The 24,207-nt window shown below is 33.2% G+C and overlaps 4 protein-coding genes across 4 annotated transcripts in view; 2 read left to right on the forward strand and 2 right to left on the reverse strand.

The window, feature by feature from the left end:
• Window positions 1–1,036, forward strand: part of LOC123695370 (heme peroxidase 2) — a 40,784-nt gene extending 39,748 nt beyond the window's left edge. Inside the window, exon 24 of the mRNA XM_045641196.1 lies at window positions 790–1,036. Within this exon, the coding sequence (XP_045497152.1) occupies window positions 790–969 (180 nt within the window). The 3' untranslated portion in view covers window positions 970–1,036. The remainder of the gene's footprint in view (window positions 1–789) is intronic.
• A 1,949-nt stretch (window positions 1,037–2,985) lies between these two features.
• Window positions 2,986–8,471, reverse strand: LOC123695735 (serine-threonine kinase receptor-associated protein). The gene is made up of 8 exons (XM_045641648.1): window positions 8,234–8,471; window positions 7,278–7,412; window positions 6,841–6,999; window positions 6,152–6,273; window positions 5,619–5,700; window positions 5,124–5,291; window positions 3,935–4,140; window positions 2,986–3,243 (listed from the first exon to the last, which is right to left on the reverse strand). The coding sequence occupies exons 1-7, from the start codon at window positions 8,346–8,348 to the stop codon at window positions 3,947–3,949; spliced, it is 975 nt and encodes a 324-aa protein (XP_045497604.1). The 5' UTR covers window positions 8,349–8,471; the 3' UTR covers window positions 2,986–3,243; window positions 3,935–3,946.
• Window positions 8,472–9,817: 1,346 nt separating this feature from the next.
• Window positions 9,818–10,232, forward strand: LOC123695522 (signal peptidase complex subunit 1). Its single transcript, XM_045641395.1, has one exon. It carries the CDS (start codon window positions 9,885–9,887, stop codon window positions 10,164–10,166), a length of 282 nt encoding a protein of 93 aa, XP_045497351.1. The 5' UTR covers window positions 9,818–9,884; the 3' UTR covers window positions 10,167–10,232.
• Window positions 10,233–11,131: 899 nt separating this feature from the next.
• LOC123695544 (GPI inositol-deacylase) lies at window positions 11,132–23,604 on the reverse strand. Its single transcript, XM_045641422.1, has 17 exons — window positions 23,229–23,604; window positions 23,027–23,118; window positions 22,805–22,935; window positions 22,560–22,717; window positions 22,148–22,426; window positions 21,020–21,190; window positions 20,360–20,481; window positions 18,438–18,572; window positions 17,820–17,976; window positions 16,963–17,234; window positions 16,639–16,767; window positions 15,790–16,011; window positions 13,593–13,781; window positions 13,089–13,242; window positions 12,370–12,794; window positions 12,102–12,203; window positions 11,132–11,903 (listed from the first exon to the last, which is right to left on the reverse strand). The coding sequence occupies exons 1-17, from the start codon at window positions 23,418–23,420 to the stop codon at window positions 11,480–11,482; spliced, it is 3,354 nt and encodes a 1,117-aa protein (XP_045497378.1). The 5' UTR covers window positions 23,421–23,604; the 3' UTR covers window positions 11,132–11,479.
• Between the last annotated feature and the right edge of the window lie 603 nt (window positions 23,605–24,207).

Here is a 24,207-nt window from a genome sequence, read left to right on the forward strand (position 1 = left end):
ACAGTATCTATGGAGTCGAGTAATGCATCTTATGTTGTAGGGGATAGTGTTCAATATAACTGTCCAAACTTAGATGTTAAATGACATACAATGTCTTTAGATTGAATTTATTGCAGATACATGAACATAAATGCAATAGGTTTCGAATGCCATAATTACTGTTATCTACAAATTAATATTGTCTAACAATATCATTATATTTTTTTCTTTATGTCATGTCTAGGTCGTTTATTCTTAACTGGCAGCACAATAACAAAGTCTATTTATTTCGCTATTATTATGTCTGTCTAACTCTCAAGTATAATAATTACAATGTAGGTTGTATCCGATGATGATAATATTATGTCGTTTGTATACCTATGCATTTTTTAACTCTATATCCAGCCTGCATATTGCATATTATTTATTACATATATGCCAATTATAGCCAGCAATTGCTTTCGTTCTGTGTGGACCCGGCTATAAGAAATGTAGAGGTAACATACACCATGTTACGTATAGATAGTCTACATTTCTTATGGTAGAAGTAATCATAAGGAATTTCAAAATCCTGGAGTAAGGCGATGATTTTGGTATCTTAGAATCGAAGATGTTTCACTTCTGACACGTGTGCTCGGCACACTTTTTTTTATTAAATTTCCTCTGATTTTTGGGTTGTCTGGTAGAGATCGCTGCCTAGCGGATAAGGCCGCCCTTTGCTGTTTCTTGTCTTTAATAAGTAAAAAATAATAATAAATAAATAAAAACTTTTTATAAATCGGTTTTTTTATTCATATAACTTTTCCCCAGGCGCAATGTGCATCCCTCCGTATCACGGACTGCGCCCAACTGTCCCGCGAATGGCCGCGTGACGCGATACAGCGTGACGACGTGTGCACCGCGCAGTGCGGGGCCGCACCGCCACGAGCGGCTAGACGACCTACGTTGAGCTTCAACTTTCCTGATCTGACGCCGTTTATAGCTAAGTGAATGTAGTGTACAAGTAGGGGGAAATGTAGTGGGGGGGGAGATTAGTCATTATAGACGGGGGAGTAATATGTTGCGTAATCACACAACGTGAGTGGACGCATGATGACATGTGCACCGCGCAGTGCAGGGCTGTACTACCAAGAGTGATTAGACGACCTACGTTGAATTTTAACTTTCCTGATCTGACGCCGTTTATACCGAAGTGAGGAGGAGCTGTTGTTGTAAAGGAGAGGGGAGATGTGTAAGAGGGGGGGGGGGGTTAGTTACTATAGAAAAGTGGGAAGTAATATGTTACGTAATTGTCGAGTGAAAGGATGTGTGATGACGTGTGCACCGCGCAGTGCGGGGCTGTACTACCAAGAGCGATTAGACGACCTGCGTTGAGGTTTAACTTTCCTGATCTGACGCCGTTTATAGCTTAGTTAATGTACTGATGAGTCATTGTTGGGAGGGGGGAGTAAGTTGTTATAGCGCGGTAGTGTTGTTGCATGTTTTGGGTCATTTCTCCCCCGCCCCCTCTTACCTACCTACAATGTTTTATCTCCCGGATTATTGTACCTACGTAAGCAAGAGGCCCCCCTCTCTTCTTCTCTAATGAATTGTACCTACGCGCAAATATCCAGAGCGACGATGTGTGCAACTTGCGCAGGCGCCACACGCTCAGCGTTTATAGCGAATTTGTATTGTTGTAGGGAGGGATAACAACGAGTCGTATACCAAGTGATCAATAAAAATTATAGTTGAATAACTTAAAAATATGGACATGCAAAAAGAGGGCCGGTCCTTTTCTTGAATATCCATAATTTTCATTTAATAAATTGTATTACGATACAAAATACTTCAGCTATAAAATGAATAACTGCAGTGTACCAACCGAATTACTCGTGTTGAGAAATGAACTGGTATCAACATTACGGCCATGTCGAATATTATTGTGAACCCTAGTGTGGATTTAGTACGCAAATACAATATATTTTTATCATTCACTAGTAAATTTAATTTAAGTCCTTTTAATAACCGATATTAAATCTACACTAAGGTATTACTCCATAATTAAATTTAATAATAGGCACTCCATGACTGCCTAGTATTAAGAATTCCAATTGGAATTGAACAAATTATCATCTCATTATCATAATTGTCATTAATAAAGATGTTTAAATGGTTGTTATAAACGTTAATGTATATGTACTTAATAAATAGATATGGATATATATTTTAAGAAGGTTCTGATAGTCAAAACCTTTTTTTAATTAAGTTTGCCATCCAAAAGTTTTTCAAAAGACATATAATTCAAATTGCAGTTAAAGAGTAAATTTTGCGTACCACTTTCATTGTTGAAAGTGGTAGTGAAATCCATTTTGTCACTTTGCAGTGTAATAAAAACAAAGAAATGAATTTTCATTGAAGTCCATTAATGTTATGTGTTGTTGTCATAAGTTATCTATTAAAAGTCATTAAAATAAGCACAAGCACTACACCCATATAATATGTATAAATACCACCAAAAATGTTTAAAAACAATTCCCTAATTTGATTTTAACATATTTAAACTATTTTTTCTCTTTTTTACGATACTCAAGTTCAAATTAACTTAATTATAATTTAATTATTAGTGATCACAAAAATTATGAATAAGTTGTAACTAAAGAACCAAAAAGGTAATATTAAAAAAGAACCAATTTGTAAGAGCATTTCAGCCATTGTAAGCTTTAATTGAAAACATAACACCTCAAAGAAACTATAGCTACCAGCCCATGTTACCATTTATTGTACAACCAGTGAAAGAATAATGGTAGGTTTTAGAATAAAAACATTTTCACTGCCTAGTTAGGATTGTATAAATTATTGTTGTAATATAATGGCGTACTATTTGTGTTTAGTGTTAAGTTAATGTAATTTTTGTACAATATTAGTTTTATAATAAATAAATAAGTAAAATATCCGACTGTTTAATTTCTTTACCACCTCTATTTTAACATTCTGGGGAGAAATGTAAGAAAAAATTCAAAAACGTGTATTTAAAAACACTTTATTTCGTTTCATAATATTATCAAGTCTATTAAGTTTCTTTTTTACAATAAATATAGTTCATTGAGTATAAAAGTGATGTTGCATAAAATAAAGTAACAACACAAACACAATTTCATATTGTTAAGAGTCTCGATTGTCAACCCGCACTAATGTTTTTAGCACTTAACTTGGTGACAAATGTCTACATTCGCCAAAATCAAACGATCCGATTCGATTGCACAATTACTGCTCCTCGTCACTCTGAAAATAAGTTTTAAAGTAGTTAATATAAATTAAGGTAAGTAAATGTACATAGTTTGAACTTTGGCCTTATAACGAGCATAATTTATAATATGAATATGAAATTTAACTTAAAGTGCCACAAACTCTGATTTGACTAACAGGGAGTTTAATATAAAAATAGGTAAGTAGGTAAAGGCTCATCAAACAAAATAAACTTCATGATGTATAATGTTATAACAGTATGATGAACGGGTTGGATAGTCACGCAGAAAAGTGGGCGATAGTCACGTGGAAAATACTTGATACTGCTATAAGCAAGATATTTTGAATAAGGAAAGACAATAACGTAGACAGAAGGATGAAACTCATCTTGGATAATTAAAAAGTAGGATAATAGACCGAAGAAGACACAGATTTTTTTTTCTGTTTCTTCAATTACTATAATCTGTGTCCTCGGGGGACATTCAGCAGCATGCCGGTTGGTGCTATTGCTGGCGCGCCCAGCATGTGACTTGTGTGACAAAAAGGCAGGATAATAGACCAAAGAAGAGACATAATTTGAGGCCCCCGGCATGTGACCTGTCTGACAAAAAAGTAGGATAATTTACCAAAGAAGAGACATAATAATTTGAGGCCCCCGGCATGTGACCTGTCTGACAAAAAAGTAGGATAATTTACCAAAGAAGAGACATAATTTGAGGCAACTTACATCCGAGCTGTGTCAGTTGGCGGCGACCTCCTTGAACCCGTTGGCGAGCGGCGCGGGCTCGTTGGTGCGGCGCCACAGCCCGTAGGCGCGGCCCGGCACGGCCTGCCACAGCCGCACCGTGCCGTCCTCCGAGCCCGTCGCGTACAGCTCGCCGTCCGGCGACCACCGCACGCAGTGGACCGGGCCGAAGTGCCCTTTGTTCGACTCTGTACCAAACGCAGTATTAGCATCTACGTATACGGTACATCCTATTATTTTTTTTAGGACGGATGGAATTCATACATTGATGTACGAACTTCCGAGCTAAGTCAAATATAGTAAAATTTTGTCAGTAAATTACGTTTTACGAGAATTGTGCGGATGGAGGCATATGAAAAGGCAAAATATAATAAAAATAAAATTAAATTAAATAAAATAAAATATTTATAAAGTGCATAAAATTTACGTGAAATCAAAACTACCACGCTTTTGACACATACACACACACTCACATATGCCAACTCTTTTGTTTATGATGTGGTCGAATTTAAACCACAGGATCAACACTATATTATACATTTGTCTAATAAACTTATGGATTAGTTTTCCATGCAAAACTTTGTAAACAACAAGTCTGTTATGATAGTTTAAACATGTTTTTTATGTAAATATTACGACAGTCCAAAATTTTAACAATTACGGAAATATATCAATCCTCAATCTCGTCAACAAAATTATCATAGAATTTAAATCGAAATATATCAGTAAGAATATATGCATATTCGTATTACACCTAGTAGCGCGTATGAAAAACACAATTTTAATCTTATTTATGTTTAGAATTTTAAACCTTCATAAGGTTATTAATTAATTATTAAACCTCCTAAGCTAATTATGTGTAAAGAGGCATTGCCATTTTTAAGATACGGCCCACCCAACACTAAGATACTGAATGGACACTTAAACACACATTTTTTTCATCTGCAAAAATAAAATAACTTACATAAGCGGTACTTTTGACATTCAATGAAAAATACCCTACTGACACTACTAACTATAAAAAACAATCTGGATTTATTAGAATAAATTTGTGAACCATTACATACTGCTTGCAATTTAGCGCATTTTTTTTTCAGTAAATAACGATAAATTACAGATTCTTGACTTGTGTGTAATAACACAAATTTATTTTATTCATAAGATTTCTTACCAAGCTCAGTTCCAGTATTATAGTCAAATTTGTAAACTTTGAGATCTTCCCCTCCACAGACGAAAGTTGCTCGACTGGGCGCCAACGAGGCAGAGTAACATTTCGTGGGCACGGGGAATTCGCGCATCTTTCGCATTGTGTCCGAAGAATAGAAAGACACGTTGGTACCTTGAAATTAGAACATAAGAAAATTATTATTTAATGATACAGGCAACTTCCTCTATTCTGAACAATTTTTAACGGAGGATTGAAAAATCGGCCCTTAGAGTGATTAAATAATACAACATATATATTTCCTATTGTATAGCCTCCTCAATAAATAGTGCACTAACAAATTAATAATAATTAATAATCAAAATAAAAGAAACCATCATAAATAGGAACAAAACTGCAGAATTTCCGGAACATTTGCCTTAGATGCCAATCGCATTTTATAGATACTTAAGTATAAGGAAATAAAATAAATATTCTAAATTAGGTAAAACAATTACATACCATGTGCCACTGTCAACACTGCTCCATCTCGGGACAACTCTAAGCTATTTGGAGTTGTAGGAAACTCCACTTTTTGTACTTCCTGTAAAATGTAAATAATTATTGTAGTAACTGGCCTTCATTATCATGAGGAAATTCATAACTTTCATGTCAACAACAATTTCACAAATATCGTTTGTGATTAAAGATCTACTTTTACTTAAAAGATTTTTTTACTAAATTAAAGGAACAGTACACAACAATAAATCGTGCATGTTTTATTTTATTAATAATTTATGACAACAAATTAATGATAGACTTGCTAACAATGGTAAAAATTGCTAAAATCGGTAAATTGTTAAATATATATTATATGAAATCAACAAATTCGAGGCAAATCAGTGCTGACCCGAAAAAAAACCCTGTGTAAACAGATTTGAAGTCAGTACAGAGGCTTGAAGTCTATGTAAACACACACAACAAGTCACTGACCAACTACTGTAAATACAGTAATACTACTGTAAATCAGCACTAACGATAAACAATCTACTTACCTGACCACTGTTGCGGTCCCAAACGCGCATAGTCAAATCATCGCTCACACTGACAATTCTCGAATTGTGCAAGAAAACAGCATGCCTGATACTGTTTGAATGTGCGCTGATTTTTTCAATGGCTGAAAGTAATAATTTAAAACATATTATTTAATAAAAGTAGGTATATGTGTATATCATAAACATAAATAACTTAATTATCTTATGTATGTTGAATTACATGTTTACAAATGCAATGATAATATTAATAATCTATTAAGATAGCTATATGAATTATGCATACATCGTCATTAATTGTTTTATACCTCTAAACTGTATCTTTTGCAACTCTTAATAATAATATTGTCCTGTATTATAAGAAATACTGAAAAGAACATGGTTTAATCATAATAAATGTGTTAGTATAATATGTAATATACACATTTTTGAAACATTTTTTTAACAAAAAACAACAATTACAATTATCCTTTTTTATTGAACAATTGAATGATCATGCAAATAATATGCAAAACATATTCTGCATATTTTTTCAATCTTTTAATTACATTTCTTTAAAAAAAACTTTGTATTAAAAATGCAAGAATCACAATAATTTTCCTTCCTTAGTATTCAACAATTTACTTTCCATTACTACATTCTACTTTTCTTATTGGATTACATTATACAATCTCTTTTAAAACAAATCTTACCACCAGCGTCAGTTTTATTGAGATCATAAACTCTTATAAGTTTCTCGTTGCTTGCTGTAAGCAACATTGTATCGTCAGCATTAAAGTTGACACTCTTCACTATGTGTTCATGATCAAATGTATGCATGACATCTCCATAGCGAGCATCCCATAGTTTTGCTAAAACATATAAATTTAAAATTGTAATTATGAACCAGGATGGATTTAAATATATTTCCCCTAAATTTTGGAAACTTATTTATTAACAGGCTTGGTATACTGTACTTTGCAATATTGATATTTCTATATTCTAGGTTCTCTAGGTTTCTCTAGGTTATTGTATAAAGTATAACTATGGAAATCATTTTTGTCATGGTCATTTTTAATGTAACACAATGTACCTCTAATCTAATATGTTGTTGGGTTTTTTAATATAATATTTAAAAAAAATACTGTACCTGAAAAATCTGCTGCTCCACTAGCAGCCAAGTTTGCATTTTGAGTTAAGGCCACACCCCACACAGCACCTTTATGACCCTCAAATGTTCCAATCCAGTCACCTGTTTCACCTTGCCTTAACATGGGTTTGCCATCTATGAACAAATACATTACAAATGCATTATTCATACACAATAATCTTGTCAATCATTGTATTTATAGCCTTTAATCAGTAATTATAATGGTCTTATACATATTCATATCAATTTAGAAACAAACAGATAGAGATCATTAGATGAACTTTGTTCATAAGTTCTAAACAGAATCTGACTATTCATATGTTTAAATATATTTTATCATCACTCATCAGCTGAATACAAACAGAATAAAAGAATAACCCTCACTGTGGATTTAAGTTTTGTAAGAAGCAAGGACTCATGACACATTTTCCTTATGCTATTGTTAAATGAAAGTTATTTCATGCTTGCAAAAACCATACAAGAATCATTAATGTCAAGTGCTTTAAAAAACCTTCAAAGTCCAACAACAAGGTGACCTAGCTTAAGTGAGTGAAATGTCAACACAAAGTACAGGAAAGCAACAATTAGTTGACCCTACAACAATTACGAAATGGCCTATAGGTTGAAACTTGTTATCGTATCACAGATGTAAATAAAGAGCACAACTTGTGATCAAGGCAAACAGGCGCCGCCAGGAAACTTGAACGGAACCTCAAGGTGTTTCCTGCATGTCCGGAAAGAGAAGGTCAAACCATGCATAGAATGAATTGTTGCGGACATAACATACAATCTAATAAGAAAAAATGAAAAGCACCTTTCCAATTATCGATAACTAACATCTGTCAACTTAAAGTGCACAAATGTATAATAAGATCACAAGCAGGTCTTCCACCTACATCTGGGCCAAGGCAAAAGGCCACCCCGAATGTATGCAAGTATGAAAACTCCTAACTTACCTTTGCAAGCCGAAATCAAATAGTATCCGTCTTTTGTAACGTCACTAAAATCCAAATGCACGACTGGTCTGGTATGGCCACCACATGTGAGAGGAACTTGTTTTAATGTTGTCATTTTGTTAAAAAAATTGTTTGTTGTACTTTTTGAAAAAATAAAAACTATTTAATCTTTGTAAAATTAACCTAATGAGTCTGATCGTACTGGATGTTGACAATCGACTGACGCTTGACGGGCTGACTGTTGACGCTGTCGCATGTCGGTAATTGTTGTTTTTTAAATTCACCAAACACTAGACAAAGGGAAAAAGTCACACAGACTTGTCATTTACACATTTTAAGTAAGGTGCACACTTTACCGAGATGCGCAAAATCTAATTAATTTTGTGCCAATTTTATTTAGCTTAGCTTTTTTCTCAGATTTTAATCCGTTGTTTTGAGAAATTCGAAATACAAATACAAATATCTAATAAGAAGGGAAAACAAAATTGTCTGTAATCAATAAATCTTTCATTATTATAGCTCTCGACTTTGCCGAACTTGAAAAAGCTTAAAATACCTATTTACCTTTTAAAAAATTCATCTAGATATGTAAGCTTTTAAAATTTTATAGTTGATTTAAGATTTATACACTCGTATTCGCCACAGGCACAGCCACAGGTATTCGCCATTCATCTTTTTTGTGATCCGTGTTTGTGATCTTTTTGCTGGCTGACACCACAGATGACACATTCGTTTATTATACGAGAATCGCTTAGGAGAATCGTCGCGAACACAGGTCGCGAACCATTTATTAAAATATTTCTGTCTTTTCTTTGATTACCTACGTCCGAAAAACCTCTCCTATCATGAATTTACATATTATTATATAATGCGAATCTCAAGTAGAATAGCAATTGTCGAGGCCACGTCGAGGCGCACAGATTCTAGGCATCGCCACATGGTTGACGTTCCATGTACCCGGACTTAAGCGTTTCGGATCATCATTCTTTATTCGAACCCATATTCGAACCGCTAGGGACTGGAACATGCTTCCTGAATCTGTGTTCCCCGACGAGTACAATATGGGGGTCTTCATGAGGAGAGTGAACAGGTACATTCTAGGGAAGCACGCTCCATCTGAGGCCACATCTCTGATCTCAGCTTACCATCATGCGAGATCGTGGCCAAGCGCTCCCCTATCGCAGCATAAAAAAAACCTATTACTTGCTCTGCACGAATGTGTATAAATTGAACGTTTCGTTATGCCTCCTCCACACTACCTACTCGCGAAGTTCCTCGGCGAAGTACTCGGCCGAAGTTGACTGAAGTCCGCGGTGCTACACTACACACTCGTTAAACTTCGCGAGGAGCGCATACGTTCATATTCAGAACGAACTTCAGGTAACTTCGTGCCCTTTGACTCGGGCGCAAAAACCGACAACAAACGGAAGTCGGCCGAGGCGAGGTAAAGTTGGACGAAGTAAGCCGAAGTCGAAGTGCCTCTACATTATTCTATTCGTCTAACCTCGTTCAACTTCGCGAGTAGTGTGGAGGAGGCATTAGACAATTTGGTGTGACGTGTCCCCGAGTTTAATGACGTTGACAGTTTGACATTATACATTCCAAATTGTTTTGGTAAAATAAAAAACCCTTCGCCGACAAAATATAAAGAATGGATTTTTTCAAATCTATACCAACTCATATTGATTATGTTGGCCAAGCAAAGGCTGAAAAACTCTACCGCGCTATAATTACATTATTTAGCATCGTAGGTTTCATTTGGGGTTACATTGTTCAACAATTCTCACAGTCGGTGTACATTCTCGGTGCTGGATTTATTTTAGCTGCAATTCTCACTGTGCCACCGTGGCCGATGTACCGAAGAAACCCTTTGAACTGGCAGAATCCAAGGAGTACCGAAGAAAAACCAACAGGGAAAAAAGGAAAGAAGTAATACGTGTCGTTTGTGGTCGTGGCTAAGTGTTAAATTATAATGTAAAATAATAAAGAATTAAGCTTACTCTTTCTTTTATTATTCCTTTCATTTTCCATAAAAAATTGTGCATACAGAGCTATTTATTCTTAAAGCATTTAAAGTAGTTGATTGGTAGGTACCAACACTGTTTTGAAATATCAAAAATAATTATTTGGATAGAAGAGCTCTCATTAAGTTGCTTGGATATTAACACATTCACTGCAGTCTACAGTGATTTAAAAAATATACCGGCCGAATTGATAACCTCCTCCTTTTTTTGAAGTTGGTAAATAAATTAAATATATTTCGTTTGTTTAGTTATTAAAGTTGAAAGTGAGTAATCATTAATTGATTTATCAATAGATATATGAGCATTGAGGAACATCTAATCAACAACATAATTAAAACTAATCAACCATAATAAAAAGTGAAAAAACTAAAACCCAACTACGACAATAACCGGCGCTGAAAAAGTATTAAACAAGATTTCAGAATACTGAACTGAACAAAGTTGCTAATGTAGTTGCAAATAAATGGACACAGTAGATTCTACCAAGATGCCTTCGTTGTAAATTGACAATGTCATACAATACTATTCTGAAGTATGCAACCCCATATAGCCTATATAACCAGCGGACAATTAAGACACTTCTAATGATATGTCATTTGTCGAATTCTGATAAGTAGTTTAGAAGTTACGAGGGAACAGATGAACATACATACATACATACATAGCCTGTCAAAATCATAACCCTCCTTTTGCTTTGCCGTAGTCGGGTAAAAACTATAACATTCTTCAAATAAAAAATGACTCAATATTACAAAAGTATATGGTGCATGAGCCATGACTCCAATAAAAGATTATGCTGTTTGTTCATAAAGATAAAATAGTAATAGATACATATTTTCTGAATTGTATTAGATTTCAAAAAATAAACACAAACTGTAATAAAATATTTTATTTTCTTGAGAAACATAATAATTTCCATTAAATCTCAATGTCCATTTATTATTATAAGTAATAAACATAATATAGGGTTTTGATTCAATATGCTAAATATTCCTTAATCATTAAATAAAAATATAAGATCTCTTTTCAAATGCAAGTAACAAAAAGTATACTTTGATGAATAATCTCCTACTGTTCTATAAAACATTTTACTTTAATTCAATATTTACTTTAAGACAAAGGTCTCTCCAATTCTTATTTTAACAATAAAAACAAATAGCACAGGAGTACTACATAGCTACCTTAAAAATGTACAGGCCGGTAACTGATAAAGTGAGTCCTATCAATCATTACTAAAACTGAGTTTTTCTCTGAGTCGTGTAAACATACTATAAAATCTATTTTCACTGCACACATCACAACTGTCAGGCGCGGCTTCCTTATCACCTACATTTTCAGCAGTACTTTCAGATTTTTCTTCAGAAGTACTGCTTTCTTTATTATTTTTATTTTCACTAGTAATCTCAGCTTCAGATTCTTTAGTATCCACTTCTTTTGTTTCTGAAATCAGTTCTTTTTCTTCTTCTTTTTCTTTCTTCTCTCGAGTTTCATTATCTCTTTCTTCATGGTCACATAATTGTTGTAAGGTGATAATAGCAAACATAAAAGCAACTCCATAATTCACAATGTTTAATGAGAATGGTCCAAGAGCTATAATAAATACTGCCATAGTGAATAATAAGGAACAGACCGCATCATAGTACCTCCTGCAAGAAAGTTATATTTTATTATCAAATAATACTATTGCTTATGAAAAGTTAGTCTAAAAAATCTTCTGTATGTTCAAGGTACATGAATATTTTAATAAACTAATTTATATTGACAAGAAAATTATTAATATGGTATTGATATGGTGGTTGACTATTGATTTGTATAATGAATAAAAATATGTTCAATATGCTTACAAGTTTTTCCTAGGACCATCCATCTGCCAAATAATGCCAGAACAAGCTGACATAATCATACCAGTATGGTAAGATGTGTCAGGTTTTAAAATCATACTATACCTGAAATGAAACGAAAGCAATTATTTATCTAGGCAATATAAAGTGTAATAGCACGATACTTAAGTATTTCTATTAATTGTAAAATTTTATTAATTGCCAGCTTTTATGTATTTTTTTTTTAAATTTCTTACAGCATTAACTATTGTGGTAAAGGTAAATTACTTACTTAAAATTCCTAGCCCAAGTCAACAAAGCTGGTATATTCACGATAGTCACACACATCCAAAGGAAAAATAACATCATGTGGAAGTTAATATTATTGAGATCATCATCTGTATCAGAATTAATGTCAGAATTTTTGTTAACTTCCTCTTTAGAATTTTTATTATCTTTACATTCGTCTATTTTCTGAACCAATGCCATTGAGGAATCATTATTTACGTCACCATCTTTATCAAGTAAACTTTTTTTAACATCATCTATTTCTTTTTGTTTCTCTTCTGTTTCAGATTGAACTTCTTTTTTCTCTGTAGATTTCTCTGTGACTTCATCTTTTTGTTTCTTTTTGAAGATTCTACATATCCTGCTTGCGATTTTCGCCATTAGTTTGTAAACATAATCCTCGAGATATTCTTCATACATTTTGGACAGCTGCAAAGATCATAAATTATAAAGTATAACTCTCAGAAAAAGTATAACTACAGTTAAATACATAAATATTTTAAAGAGATAGTAAAAATTATAATATTTATTTAATTAAAGTAGTGTGGATAGTTTTCGCCGATGCTCTTTTGCAATGCATAAAACGTTCCAGGTCTTAGTAGCTGCAAACGTGTACCCATTGGAAGCAAAAAAATACTATTCACCACTATCGTAATTTTTAACACGAAAAAAAAAAACTAAAAATAAAAAATGTTTAAAAGTTGGAATTCAATGATAACATACCATAAACGCATAGAACGCAGCGCCCGCAGCCAACGCAGCCGCACCGCACGACAACGGCACTGCGCATATTAACGCTGCGCTTACTACTAGCGGCACTTTTTGTAAGCCTGACGCCATTTTTTCCGCCAATCCATTACCACCGCGCCATACTATCCTGAAAATTATGAAGAATATTTCACACTTGAGACGAAATTACATAAATATTTTTTTAACGATATTATTGGATGAATAATTTATTTAGGATTTTGTTTATTAATGGTCAATTCAATAGGTAAATACGAAACATTGCTACTCGTCTAAAAGTTAAAAAATATGTGAATCTTGATTATAAGAGAATGTCGAAACTCGTAATACAAAGGCAAAATAATATGACGATCTGTACGTTTTTAATTTAGATAACAAACTAAAATTTAATGGTATTTATGTTACTATTATTCATCTATGTCTCAACAATCAATATTAAAATTTCAGCATAATTCATGCAAATAAAAATAAAAAGCTTACTTAAAAAGCAACCGATGGGCCAATTGTGATGAAAATACCATAACGGCCACGGTAGCAGCTGCGGCAACATTCAATATTCCGAGCGCTGTCATGTACGCTGGCAACACTAGGAGAGATCGCGTGAAGTACTGGATCTCCATATTGTTCCAACTGGCGTTCTCTAGAATTATTGATAGTAGTGGCACAGACCTAAAAGGTAGGTATTATATAAAGAAATTTCCCTGTTAAAAATGTCTATTTTTTGTCTTTTGTCAACTACTAGTAACTAGTTGCTTGCAACGGTTTCGCCCGGGGTGACCTGAGATGTAAAACCCTATATATGTATATGTATCTTCCTAGTTGGAAAATAAATTATACAATCCGTGCAGAAGTTTTTGTGTTATATAGTAACCAAATATAAAAAAATGAAAATATTAACAGCTTATAAAGTATATATTATCGATTTTTTTTTATCGAATCTATGGGCGTTTTTCCACTACCCGGCCCGGTTGCCGGGGAAGCAAAAATGTATGAAAATTTATGGCTCGCTTTTTCACTTACCGGCGCCGGCGCCGGCACGGCATTGAGTCCTGCCGGCGCCGTCGCCGTCGCCGGGGTAGCAAGCTTCCCACTTGTGCCGGCCCGGTAAAATTGCATATTTATATGAATTGTCATATCAGTACTATACCACTCACCGGGCGTAAACCGTCATCGACACCGGCGCAATGGAAAAACGAAGTCCCGGTGCCGGTACCGGTCCCCCATGGGCGTAGCTAGCCACGGGCTCAAGGTGGGGCAACAATAAAAAGTAATAATATGTTCCTAGCAACTGTATGTACCCAAAGTCAAACCAGGTCTTCGAACCTCAAATGCCGGTGGCATTTGCGAAGGCATTTGCGAAGGCATTTGCGAAGTCATTTGCGAAGGCATTTGCGAAGGCATTTGTGAAGTCATTTGCGAAGGCATTTGCGAAGGCATTTGCGAAGGCATTTGCGAAGGCATTTGCGAAGGCATTTGCGAAGGCATTTGCGAAGGCATTTGCGAAGGCATTTGCGAAGGCATTTGCGAAGGCATTTGCGAAGTCATTTGCGAAGGCATTTGCGAAGGCATTTGCGAAGGCATTTGCGAAGGCATTTGCGAAGGCATTTGCGAAGGCATTTGCGAAGGCATTTGCGAAGGCATTTGCGAAGGCATTTGCGAAGGCATTTGCGAAGGCATTTGCGAAGGCATTTGCGAAGGCATTTGCGAAGGCATTTGCGAAGGCATTTGCGAAGGCATTTTCGAAGGCATTTGCGAAAGCATTTGCGATGGCATTTGCGAAGGCATTTGCGAAGGTAAAATTTCGCATCTTCTTTGCCTTGAAAACTTTTTTATAACACTTACTTTATTCTGTCTAATATTTTTTGAAACTTTTTTTCTAGTGTGGGCACTAGAAAAAAAAAGTGTATTGTAAAAAGTAAAAAGTATATAAGTGAGTTGTAGAACGTGTAACACAACAAAAGTGAAATTGGATAATATAGTGGGGTAACTACTACAATCATTTTTCTTACAGTTCATGTAACATAGAAGCCTCAACTATTGTCTTTTTTCGTGTGTAATTCGTTATTCGAATTATTCTTATTCAAAGCACCTAATTATTCACCTACAACACCACGAAATAGATCCAAAAGTGTGTTATCTTCAGCCGTTTGGTCGCTGGACGTATGACAATTTTTTAGTCAGTCAATTTAGAGGTAAATAATACTAATTTAAAAAGGTCGCATTTTCTATGTCGACTGTCGACTTTCGAGAATCGAGTGTGAATTTTCTTACGGATATTATGCTTAGTGGTTAGGTACCTTCCAGGTCAAAGCCAGGGTGAGGCAAGCGCCCCACCCTGCCCCACCGTGGCTACGCCCATGCGGTCCCCAACCATGCCGTTGCCGTGCCGGAGCCGGGCCGGGTAATGGAAAAACGCCCATTGACAAGCAATATCTCATCTTGTCTGTCATATTTTGATATTAAGTACCATCTTCTCGTACGTATATCGATTTTGCAACTAAGTATATCATGTATCGCATTATTTTCCAATCATAATGCAGATAATATATGAAAGTTGTTATACCAATACACGCAAATGAAATTCCTTAGAAAAGGTCGAAATTTCTTATAATGAAAATGTTGATGGTCCTTTGGGTAGAGTTTTGACCACTTTTGAACTAAGAATAAAAAAACTTACATCAATCCGATAGTAGCCAATCTAGCGAACACCAGCGCATAATATGGCTTTACCCCTTCACTCATCAACGCACTATGTATGGAAATACAAGACCCCTTTTCCTTTAAGTTGGATAAAATGCTTCTAGCTGCTAATAGTATAATAGCAGCTACATAGGGAACTAGTACGGGCGTGTAGTTACGGGCCAATTGCGCTAATCTGTAGTACCATGATGCTGATATGCTGAAAATTGTAATATTTACAAGAATATTAAAAAACGGAGTTAGTTAACTGATATATTTCTTTAGAGACACATAAACAGGTGGAAGTTTTTTTTTTAGTCCTATTAGTGAAATTTATCTGGTGATCAATCTCCAGAGTCTATGTTGTCTATTGCCGTCATAATCACTACAAAGTATAAAACAAAATCCCTTTGTATGTCCCTATGTCCCTTTGTATGCTTAAATCTTTAAAACTACGGAACGGATTTGATGCGGTTTTTTTAATAGATAGGGTGATTCAAGAGGAAAGCGTTTAATATAATATAATTTATTAGGTTTTAGACAAAGCTGGTGAAGCCGCAGGCGGTAAGCCAGTTATATAGAATTACCAGCGTAATTTAGAATAAGTAATTGCTAAAATGACTTATACGATGTACCACGTCATTTGTATTTAAATCTTGCAAAATTTTGGCAAAATACCAATATGAATAATGCATAGTGGAAATATCCTTATCCGATCTTAAAGGAATACCTTTAAGATCTAAATATAGAACCTTTAAGAACTAAGTATAGTTGAATATGAAAGTATTTACTTTATAAATTAAAATAATGCAATAATTTTTAAGCAAATACATTTTAGGGCTATTACCTTATTGTGAAAGTACACTTTGGATCCAACAATAGTGTAATTTTAACAGCTTCCGATGTAGGAGACTCAGAAGAAATATTCGGATTGCTTTTGAATAGCCTTAATTTCATTGGTGAACGTTTTAAATGGCTGCAATAGAAAAATATTTATAGTTCCGAAAAATAAGGAAGTAATAAAACAATCATTTTTTTAAAGTGGTACTTGACGTATCCATACTCAGGTAGTACATACTAAGTGTGAGAATTTCAGCATCAAATTATTTCAATAAATACACAACCGTAGATTGAATATTCTGTTTGTTTAAACTTCTATTTAATAACTTACGTGAAATAATGATAATATTCATGATTCTTCGCCCACGGAACATGAGCCTCCGCAGACACATGGTATTGACTCGCTTGACAACTAGCCGTTGGTTCTACATACAATAAATACGCTTGGTGTATCATATTGAAGTCCTTTAATATAATCTCATAATATAAAACATTAGCTTCTGTTTCTTCTTTTATCACGTGTTTACTGAACGATAAAACTGAGGGTAGATTGACATTTATCTGTCTTGATGTGTAATCATTTATGTCGACGTTTAGCGTTATCTGTAAGCGAATTTATTATCAATATTACTGTCAATCGTCTTGTTATCGACATTTGATGCAAATTGTTTTGTTATCTATAGTCTTAACTGGTACCGGTTCAAGTTAGTGAGGCGTAGTAAAAGTATGTTAATCACTCAAGGTGTTTATTTATTTGCATTGCAAATTTCGGTCGCACTTTCATTAGGTTTTGCGTAAGCGACAGAGGAACGTTCAATACATATTTTCGTAAACAAACTTTCTCATACATTATGAAAGAAAACTGCAAAACATGATACGTTAACTGCAACTACGGTTGTAGTACAATGAAATTTAATAATCTAGGTTGTCTTATCTTGCAAAATCAAATTTTAATGATCATCTTAGATTATACTAGACATAATTTCTAGTTGAGACTGGTTAATATCATGGTTCATTTTTTACAGTAATTTATGCACATGATAAAAACAAAATTATCCTTAAGAGCGTGTGTGCCGAGCACACGTATCAGAAGTGAAACTTCTTCGGCAAGATTCAAAGATTTATAAAATCGCCACATTGAAAAAGAAGTTTCTCTTTAATAATAATTAATTTACAACTCATACATACCGGTTTCCTAGTAGGCGATACTTTGACGATCACGTGGGTCCATTCTGGATGTACTTCAAGTACATTATGCAAATTAATTGTTGCAAGTTTTCTTCTACCAAAGTCGGTTGCAGCGCCGCTCCAACGACTGAGTTCAGTTAGAGATGTCGCTGTTTTACTGTAATAATTATGGAAATTTGAACCTTATTCCTATATGGTTAAAGTTGATTTCACAAAATAATTAATAATTGTACTAAATCGTTATCTGTTAAATTTAAGAATTTGAACCTTTTTAATCTTTATTGTTAGAATTGGGGTTTCTTCTGCATTATTTATCTAAGTGTAATGAAACAAAAATTGATATGATGTACCGCGAAAATAGAAGGAAAAATATTATCGTAAATGGAAACTATTTAAAATAGCCGTTGAATACTGTAGGTGAACTCAATAAAAAGTAAATAGCCATTTCAACCGACTATATTATGGTGTTAATAAGCATAACTGGCAATACTGATAACATGAAAATGAGTGTATCGTCTATGCTTGGCGAATTATAATCATAGAATAAGTAATACCACAGTCTAAAAAATCATATGATTTTTATGCTGTGGTAATTTTATGGGAATTTAAAATACTTACCAATACCTATACGTGCTATGAACATCCTTAGCGTTGCATCCGAAAAGCCAATCTTTATCATCCACGTTCACTGCTTCGACTGCCACGTATCGATTTTGTGGTAACGTCACTAGTCGTATCATCAAATATGTTGTTCTGAAAAAAGAGTGTTTTTTTTTATATATTATTATACAGAATTGTTTATTCTGAAAGTTTGATTTACGACTTAAATTTTTTTGTAACTTGAATTTTATACATATACAACTCAGATTTTCTTGAATAACAAAAAAATTTATAGTTTCCTACTTTTTGTAGTCACAACCCTTTTTAGTTTTCTATCCGTAAAGGTCTAGTCAAATTCGGATTAATAAAGGTACTACAGTCGGAGAATAACCATTAAAATCATCCGTTTTTATAATTAGTACCACAAGTTATTATTCTGTACCTGTACTTACATTTTATTCGTCCATACATGTAGATAAGACCGATCTATTCAAATTTTATGTAGTAGGTACCTAAGCTACCTATCCTTACTAATACTACGACCGATCCATTAAAATTTTATGTAGTACCTACCTATCCTTACTAATAGGTATAATGAACGGGAAAGTGTGTTTGGCTATTTGTTTGTAATTCTTTTACGTCGCAACGAAGCGATTTTATGTTATGATTTTTGTGTCTGGAGATAGACTGATAAAGCCTACTTTATAGCGGATAAAATATTATAAATTTTATTAATATTAGAAATTTGAGTTTGACACACACAACTCCATCAAGGGAACATTCTAAAATCGCTAAAATTACCTGAACTAAAATCATGTCTGTAATTTTATCTTTATTTTATCAATCAAGTTAATTTTAGGAAATATTTCGATAAAGTACCTGTACTAGGTACTGCGCTTGAGTAAATAAATCCCTGGATAAGACTTGTCTATCTACGAGTTAGGATATTTTATTTTAATTTATCTCTTCATAATGGGTTATAACTTATAACTGATCCGATTGTTTATAGAACCACGCGGTAGTTATAAAACCAGCAGCTTTGCGAAAAGTAGCCTGTATACAATTCCGATCATTATCTGTGTACAATTGAAACATCATCAAAATCTAGAAGTTCTGTAGTATTTGTGTTATTGAACAACAAACATACATACAACGTCCTACAACCATTTTTGTAACCAACTTTTTTAAATTCTAATTTTTTTACAATACATTTTTTTACAACTGTATGAATATTATCAATGTGGGTATGTGTGTCATGGACGCTTTTATGTGAAGGATTACGCAAATACCTAAAATAACAATTATTAATGGTCATTCGTAGGGCATCTGGAGATGTGCCAGCATGTTTGAATAGACGTCATATTTGAACGTCATCAGTATTTAGATATTAATTTCAACTATTTCCTACCTTTATTTCCTTTTTTATGTCTTATTTGAATAAAAAAGTCTATTTTTAAAATATCTTAGAGCACTTAAAATAAGTTAATATAAATGCTAATAAACTTATAAAATTTGTAAGGTCATATGCTTCGGAGATAAAAATAGCCGTTCGTTCTAAATAAAGTAACTTATACTATTGCTTGTAGTTTTGTAAACTGGAAGTGAGAAATTTCCAATGTCGAATAAGATAAAAAATTATATTTGATTAATTGTTCGATCTTCTTTACGATAAAGTAAGTCGATCATTTCGTATCTTTCAGGATTCTCTTTAATTCATATTGACACAATATTTCTGTAGCAAAATCGAACTTACTAAAATCGAAAAGAACCTACTAAATATGCTCAAACAAATTAATATTTAGTTATTTTAAAAAGACTAGAAAAAATACTTTTTAGATTATAGGTACTTCAAAGAGGATTTCTAAGAAAGGAGATAATTCAAATTGCATTCTTATCAATTCTCTTTACTGTCATGTACTGAAGATACACGTAGATATTACCTGTCAATCTCAGGTCTCGATATCTGATACACTCTCCTATTATCTTCGTACCAGAAAGCATCAACATTCATGTTTACGGTTGCGCGCGAAATTCTCGTATTCAATGTCATTGATCTATTCGCCTGCAATGAGAATGTGATGATAAAATATTTTTATGTCGCGCAAAATAAACAATACCTACGCGCAATATATTTTTACGCTTTAATAAAACAGATTTATATAATTAGTATATTTAGTTATTTAAACTTTAGACCTTAAGTTATTGCTATTATAAGGGCATACTTCAAGCTATAAATGAAGCTAGTCAGGACTCAATTCAATTCTTGTCCTTACAGTGGCTCTGTAGTTCTGTATTGAATTTATATTCTAGAGTTGTAATGAGCTTTCGATTTTATATAGACTTTTAGAATTAATTATCAAAATATAGTATAGCCACAGTAATTCAGTTTTTAGGATTTCAGGCTTTAAAATTTCTTGTGGGGGCTTTAAGTGTACACCTACTTTAATCTTCTCTATGTGTCCGAACCTGTAAAATGCCTTAGAATTCTATTCTTGGAACTCATGAATTCTTGATTTATTCGTGTTGAATTCGGATCTCCCTATCATAAAGGGATGATGTTTCATAATGAAATGAAATGCATTTCTTTTAAAATAGATTACCTGAAAATATTGGCGTAATTTCGTTTTAATAAGTTCGCTGCTATCAGTGATTTGATCAGTCCTTGGGTCTACGATATCAAATAGATAACGGTTTATTGTCAACACTAACTGCTTGCACCACACCATGCTCACGTGATCTGGAGATACCCATACTCCGGGAATTGCTGTGGTCTAAAAATAAAACATAAATAAATACATGACATTGTTATGAGCAGTAGTCGCAAAAAATTAAACCTTGCAGTTTATTTATGAGCAGTCTCCTTTCGATTCGCTACCGTTTATTCAAAAAATAAACGAAAAAATAACTCTTTATACATATCAAATATATATATAAAAAAAATATGTAGACCTACAATCAAATAAAAAAATATACACTTAAGTACACATCTGATATTTTTCGGTTTCTTACTAATCTCTGAAATTTAATTAGTAGTTCGAATTGGAACATTCTTGTACTAACAAATTGTTTCTACTAGTTAAGTAATTTATAAATTATTAATTAACACATTTTATTATTACTTCTCATGTTAATTAGTTCACATAGGTCAACCACATTTGTACTTAGGTACATAAAGTGAATGAATGAATTAGCCATTCTATGGTAGTTCTATGTTAACATTCATTCATTTGTACTTACATAAAGTGAATCATTTTTAATGGAAATAACACTCAATATAAACTATGTAAGGTCTTAAAAATGAGATGTAACTATTAATTTTTCATTAGCTTTTAATGCAATTACAATTTATTCATAATTTCGTAAATATATATAAACAAAGTACTTATAAAAAAATTGTTTACTGAATTAAGGTAAAAATGTGGGTTTAATAAAACAAATATAATAAATGATTTGAATGTATGTTAATACTACTATTATATTATATGGGGCGAGTATCATAATATGTTTACAGTTAAAATTAAAAATTTATTTATTATAATTTTCTTAAGATTAACTGATAAAAACTAGGTTGGGGCCTTCATCTCTGTAATAATATAAAAACATGTACATATCTATATGTATAAAACAATAAATTCCCAGCATCATGTTTTAATTATCTATATTATCACTTTGAGTTCTACTAACTAGTTCCTTTTTTAAAAATGTATGTATATAAAAGAACTACTTACCACAGCATTAACATAACTATTGTTAGATGAAGCCAAACCAGCAGGCACCAACAGATCCCTTGGACCACTTCCAAGGCTTATAAGGAACTTCTTCTCGCTTACATATTTATGTGGTTTCACATATGCATTCCATTCCAATTCTATTAGTTTGTAATAGTCATTCATTGCAGTGTCAAAATTTACAATAGGTGCTTCCAAGGGTGCAGCCAATGTTATAGCAATATTTGTTGTATTTATAGTACTTGGATATGTTAATAATCTCTTTGCAATTAACCCTCCCTAAAAATTTAATCTATATTAAACAATGTGAATAATTATATGTATTACTAATTTCATATATTATTATTTCTATTGTTTGTGTATTGAAGAAATACACGCAAATCACAATATAGAAAAATTGTTTGCAACTCACCATAGAATGGCCAATTAGTATTACAGAAGAAGGTATTAATTTAGTATATTTATGATTTTTATATAAACTGAGTATTTTTGATACACAAGCTGCGGCAAATTGAGTTTGACTCTGTAGTACACCTCCATATAGACCGGAAAGCTCTTCATTGTAACTAACTGAAAATAGATTACTTTTAAGAACTTTTTATTTTAATAATTTTTCATAGATTTTAAGAGAGAGAACAATAAGAAGTGTTTACTTACTGGTGAAGTAATCAAAATGATTTTCATATCCTTTGGACAGCGCTTTTCTTAATGCTACAGATGCTAAAGATCGAGCTTGCATATGGCTCCCAGAATTTCCAGGTAAGAAAAGGACTGGTATACCATCAAACCTAAATGTAGATAATTAATAACACTTATTTAAGTTAAACTATTTCCATAAAATTCTTAATACTTATTAGATTTTTATAAATATTTACTTACCACATCTTTCGCGCTTTTTCTGTAAACCTTCCTTCGCTATATGCATATAGTCCATATTGAGGGAAATTTTTATTTTCATCAAGTGATATGCGCTAAAATAAAAACAATTGTTTCTACTTATTCATGATCTTTTACCAAATGGCTGATTAATGTAATATATTTAAAATAAATTAAATCATCACAACCAGCTCTCTTCACTTACCACAAATTGAGGATATTCAAACATATATGTCATGACACAATAATTATTTTTATCACTGAAGTTCATGTTTAATATTCCCAAGAAATATAATAACAGAAAAAGACATGATACAATTTGAAATGTACTGGCGGTAACCCACTTAATAAAATTCATTTTTGAAATATGTGGTACGTATAAAATTACGTTGGACATAAAATATATACCAGTACGAAGTCAGTACGTTTATTTTACTCCTTCATTACAAAGTTCTTACAGACTACTACAATACATCTAATTCAACAAAGCACCCGAGTCATCTATTTCCGTAAATAATATAAATATTTTGATTCTTCTCATATAAACTCCACACGATTGAAGTTATCAGGGCTGAGGCATTGTAAGAAAATTATTTGAAAATTGAAATTTGAAATAGTTGAAATTAATAACATTTGACAATCAGCTGTACGTCACATTTGACAAATGACGATTGATGTGACATGCAACGCAGATAATATTAAATCATTTACACAATATTCGTCTTCGCTGTGGTCTTCGCCATTCTACTCGTCACTGTCGAAACATTATTTATTAAATTGTTAAAACGTGATTAAAACATTATAAAGTAAACGAATGTCACTAGCCATGATTCGCATCTGTTCCTAAGGTTGCACTCGTCGACGAGGACTGCATGTACTATTTTTTTTTATAATGGTAATAGGGAAGCGCTCCACATCTCGTCTGATGTTAACACGATGTTAAGCTGAGATGTGGTCTAAGATGGAACGCGCTTCCCTAGAAGGTACCTGTTCACTCTACGCTTGAAGACCCCCATATTGTACTCGTCGGAGAACACAGATTCAGGAAGCAAGTACATGCTTCATGTATTTGCGGGGGTAGATAATTAATAATCATGCGTAGGTACTCACGGAAATTTAGACATAGTATATAATAATATATTTCCATATTCGTACTAGTGCGTACTATCTCATCTGACAAGTAA

This window comes from Colias croceus, chromosome 11 (genome assembly GCF_905220415.1).
Source record: "Colias croceus chromosome 11, ilColCroc2.1".
NCBI lineage: Eukaryota > Metazoa > Arthropoda > Insecta > Lepidoptera > Pieridae > Colias > Colias croceus.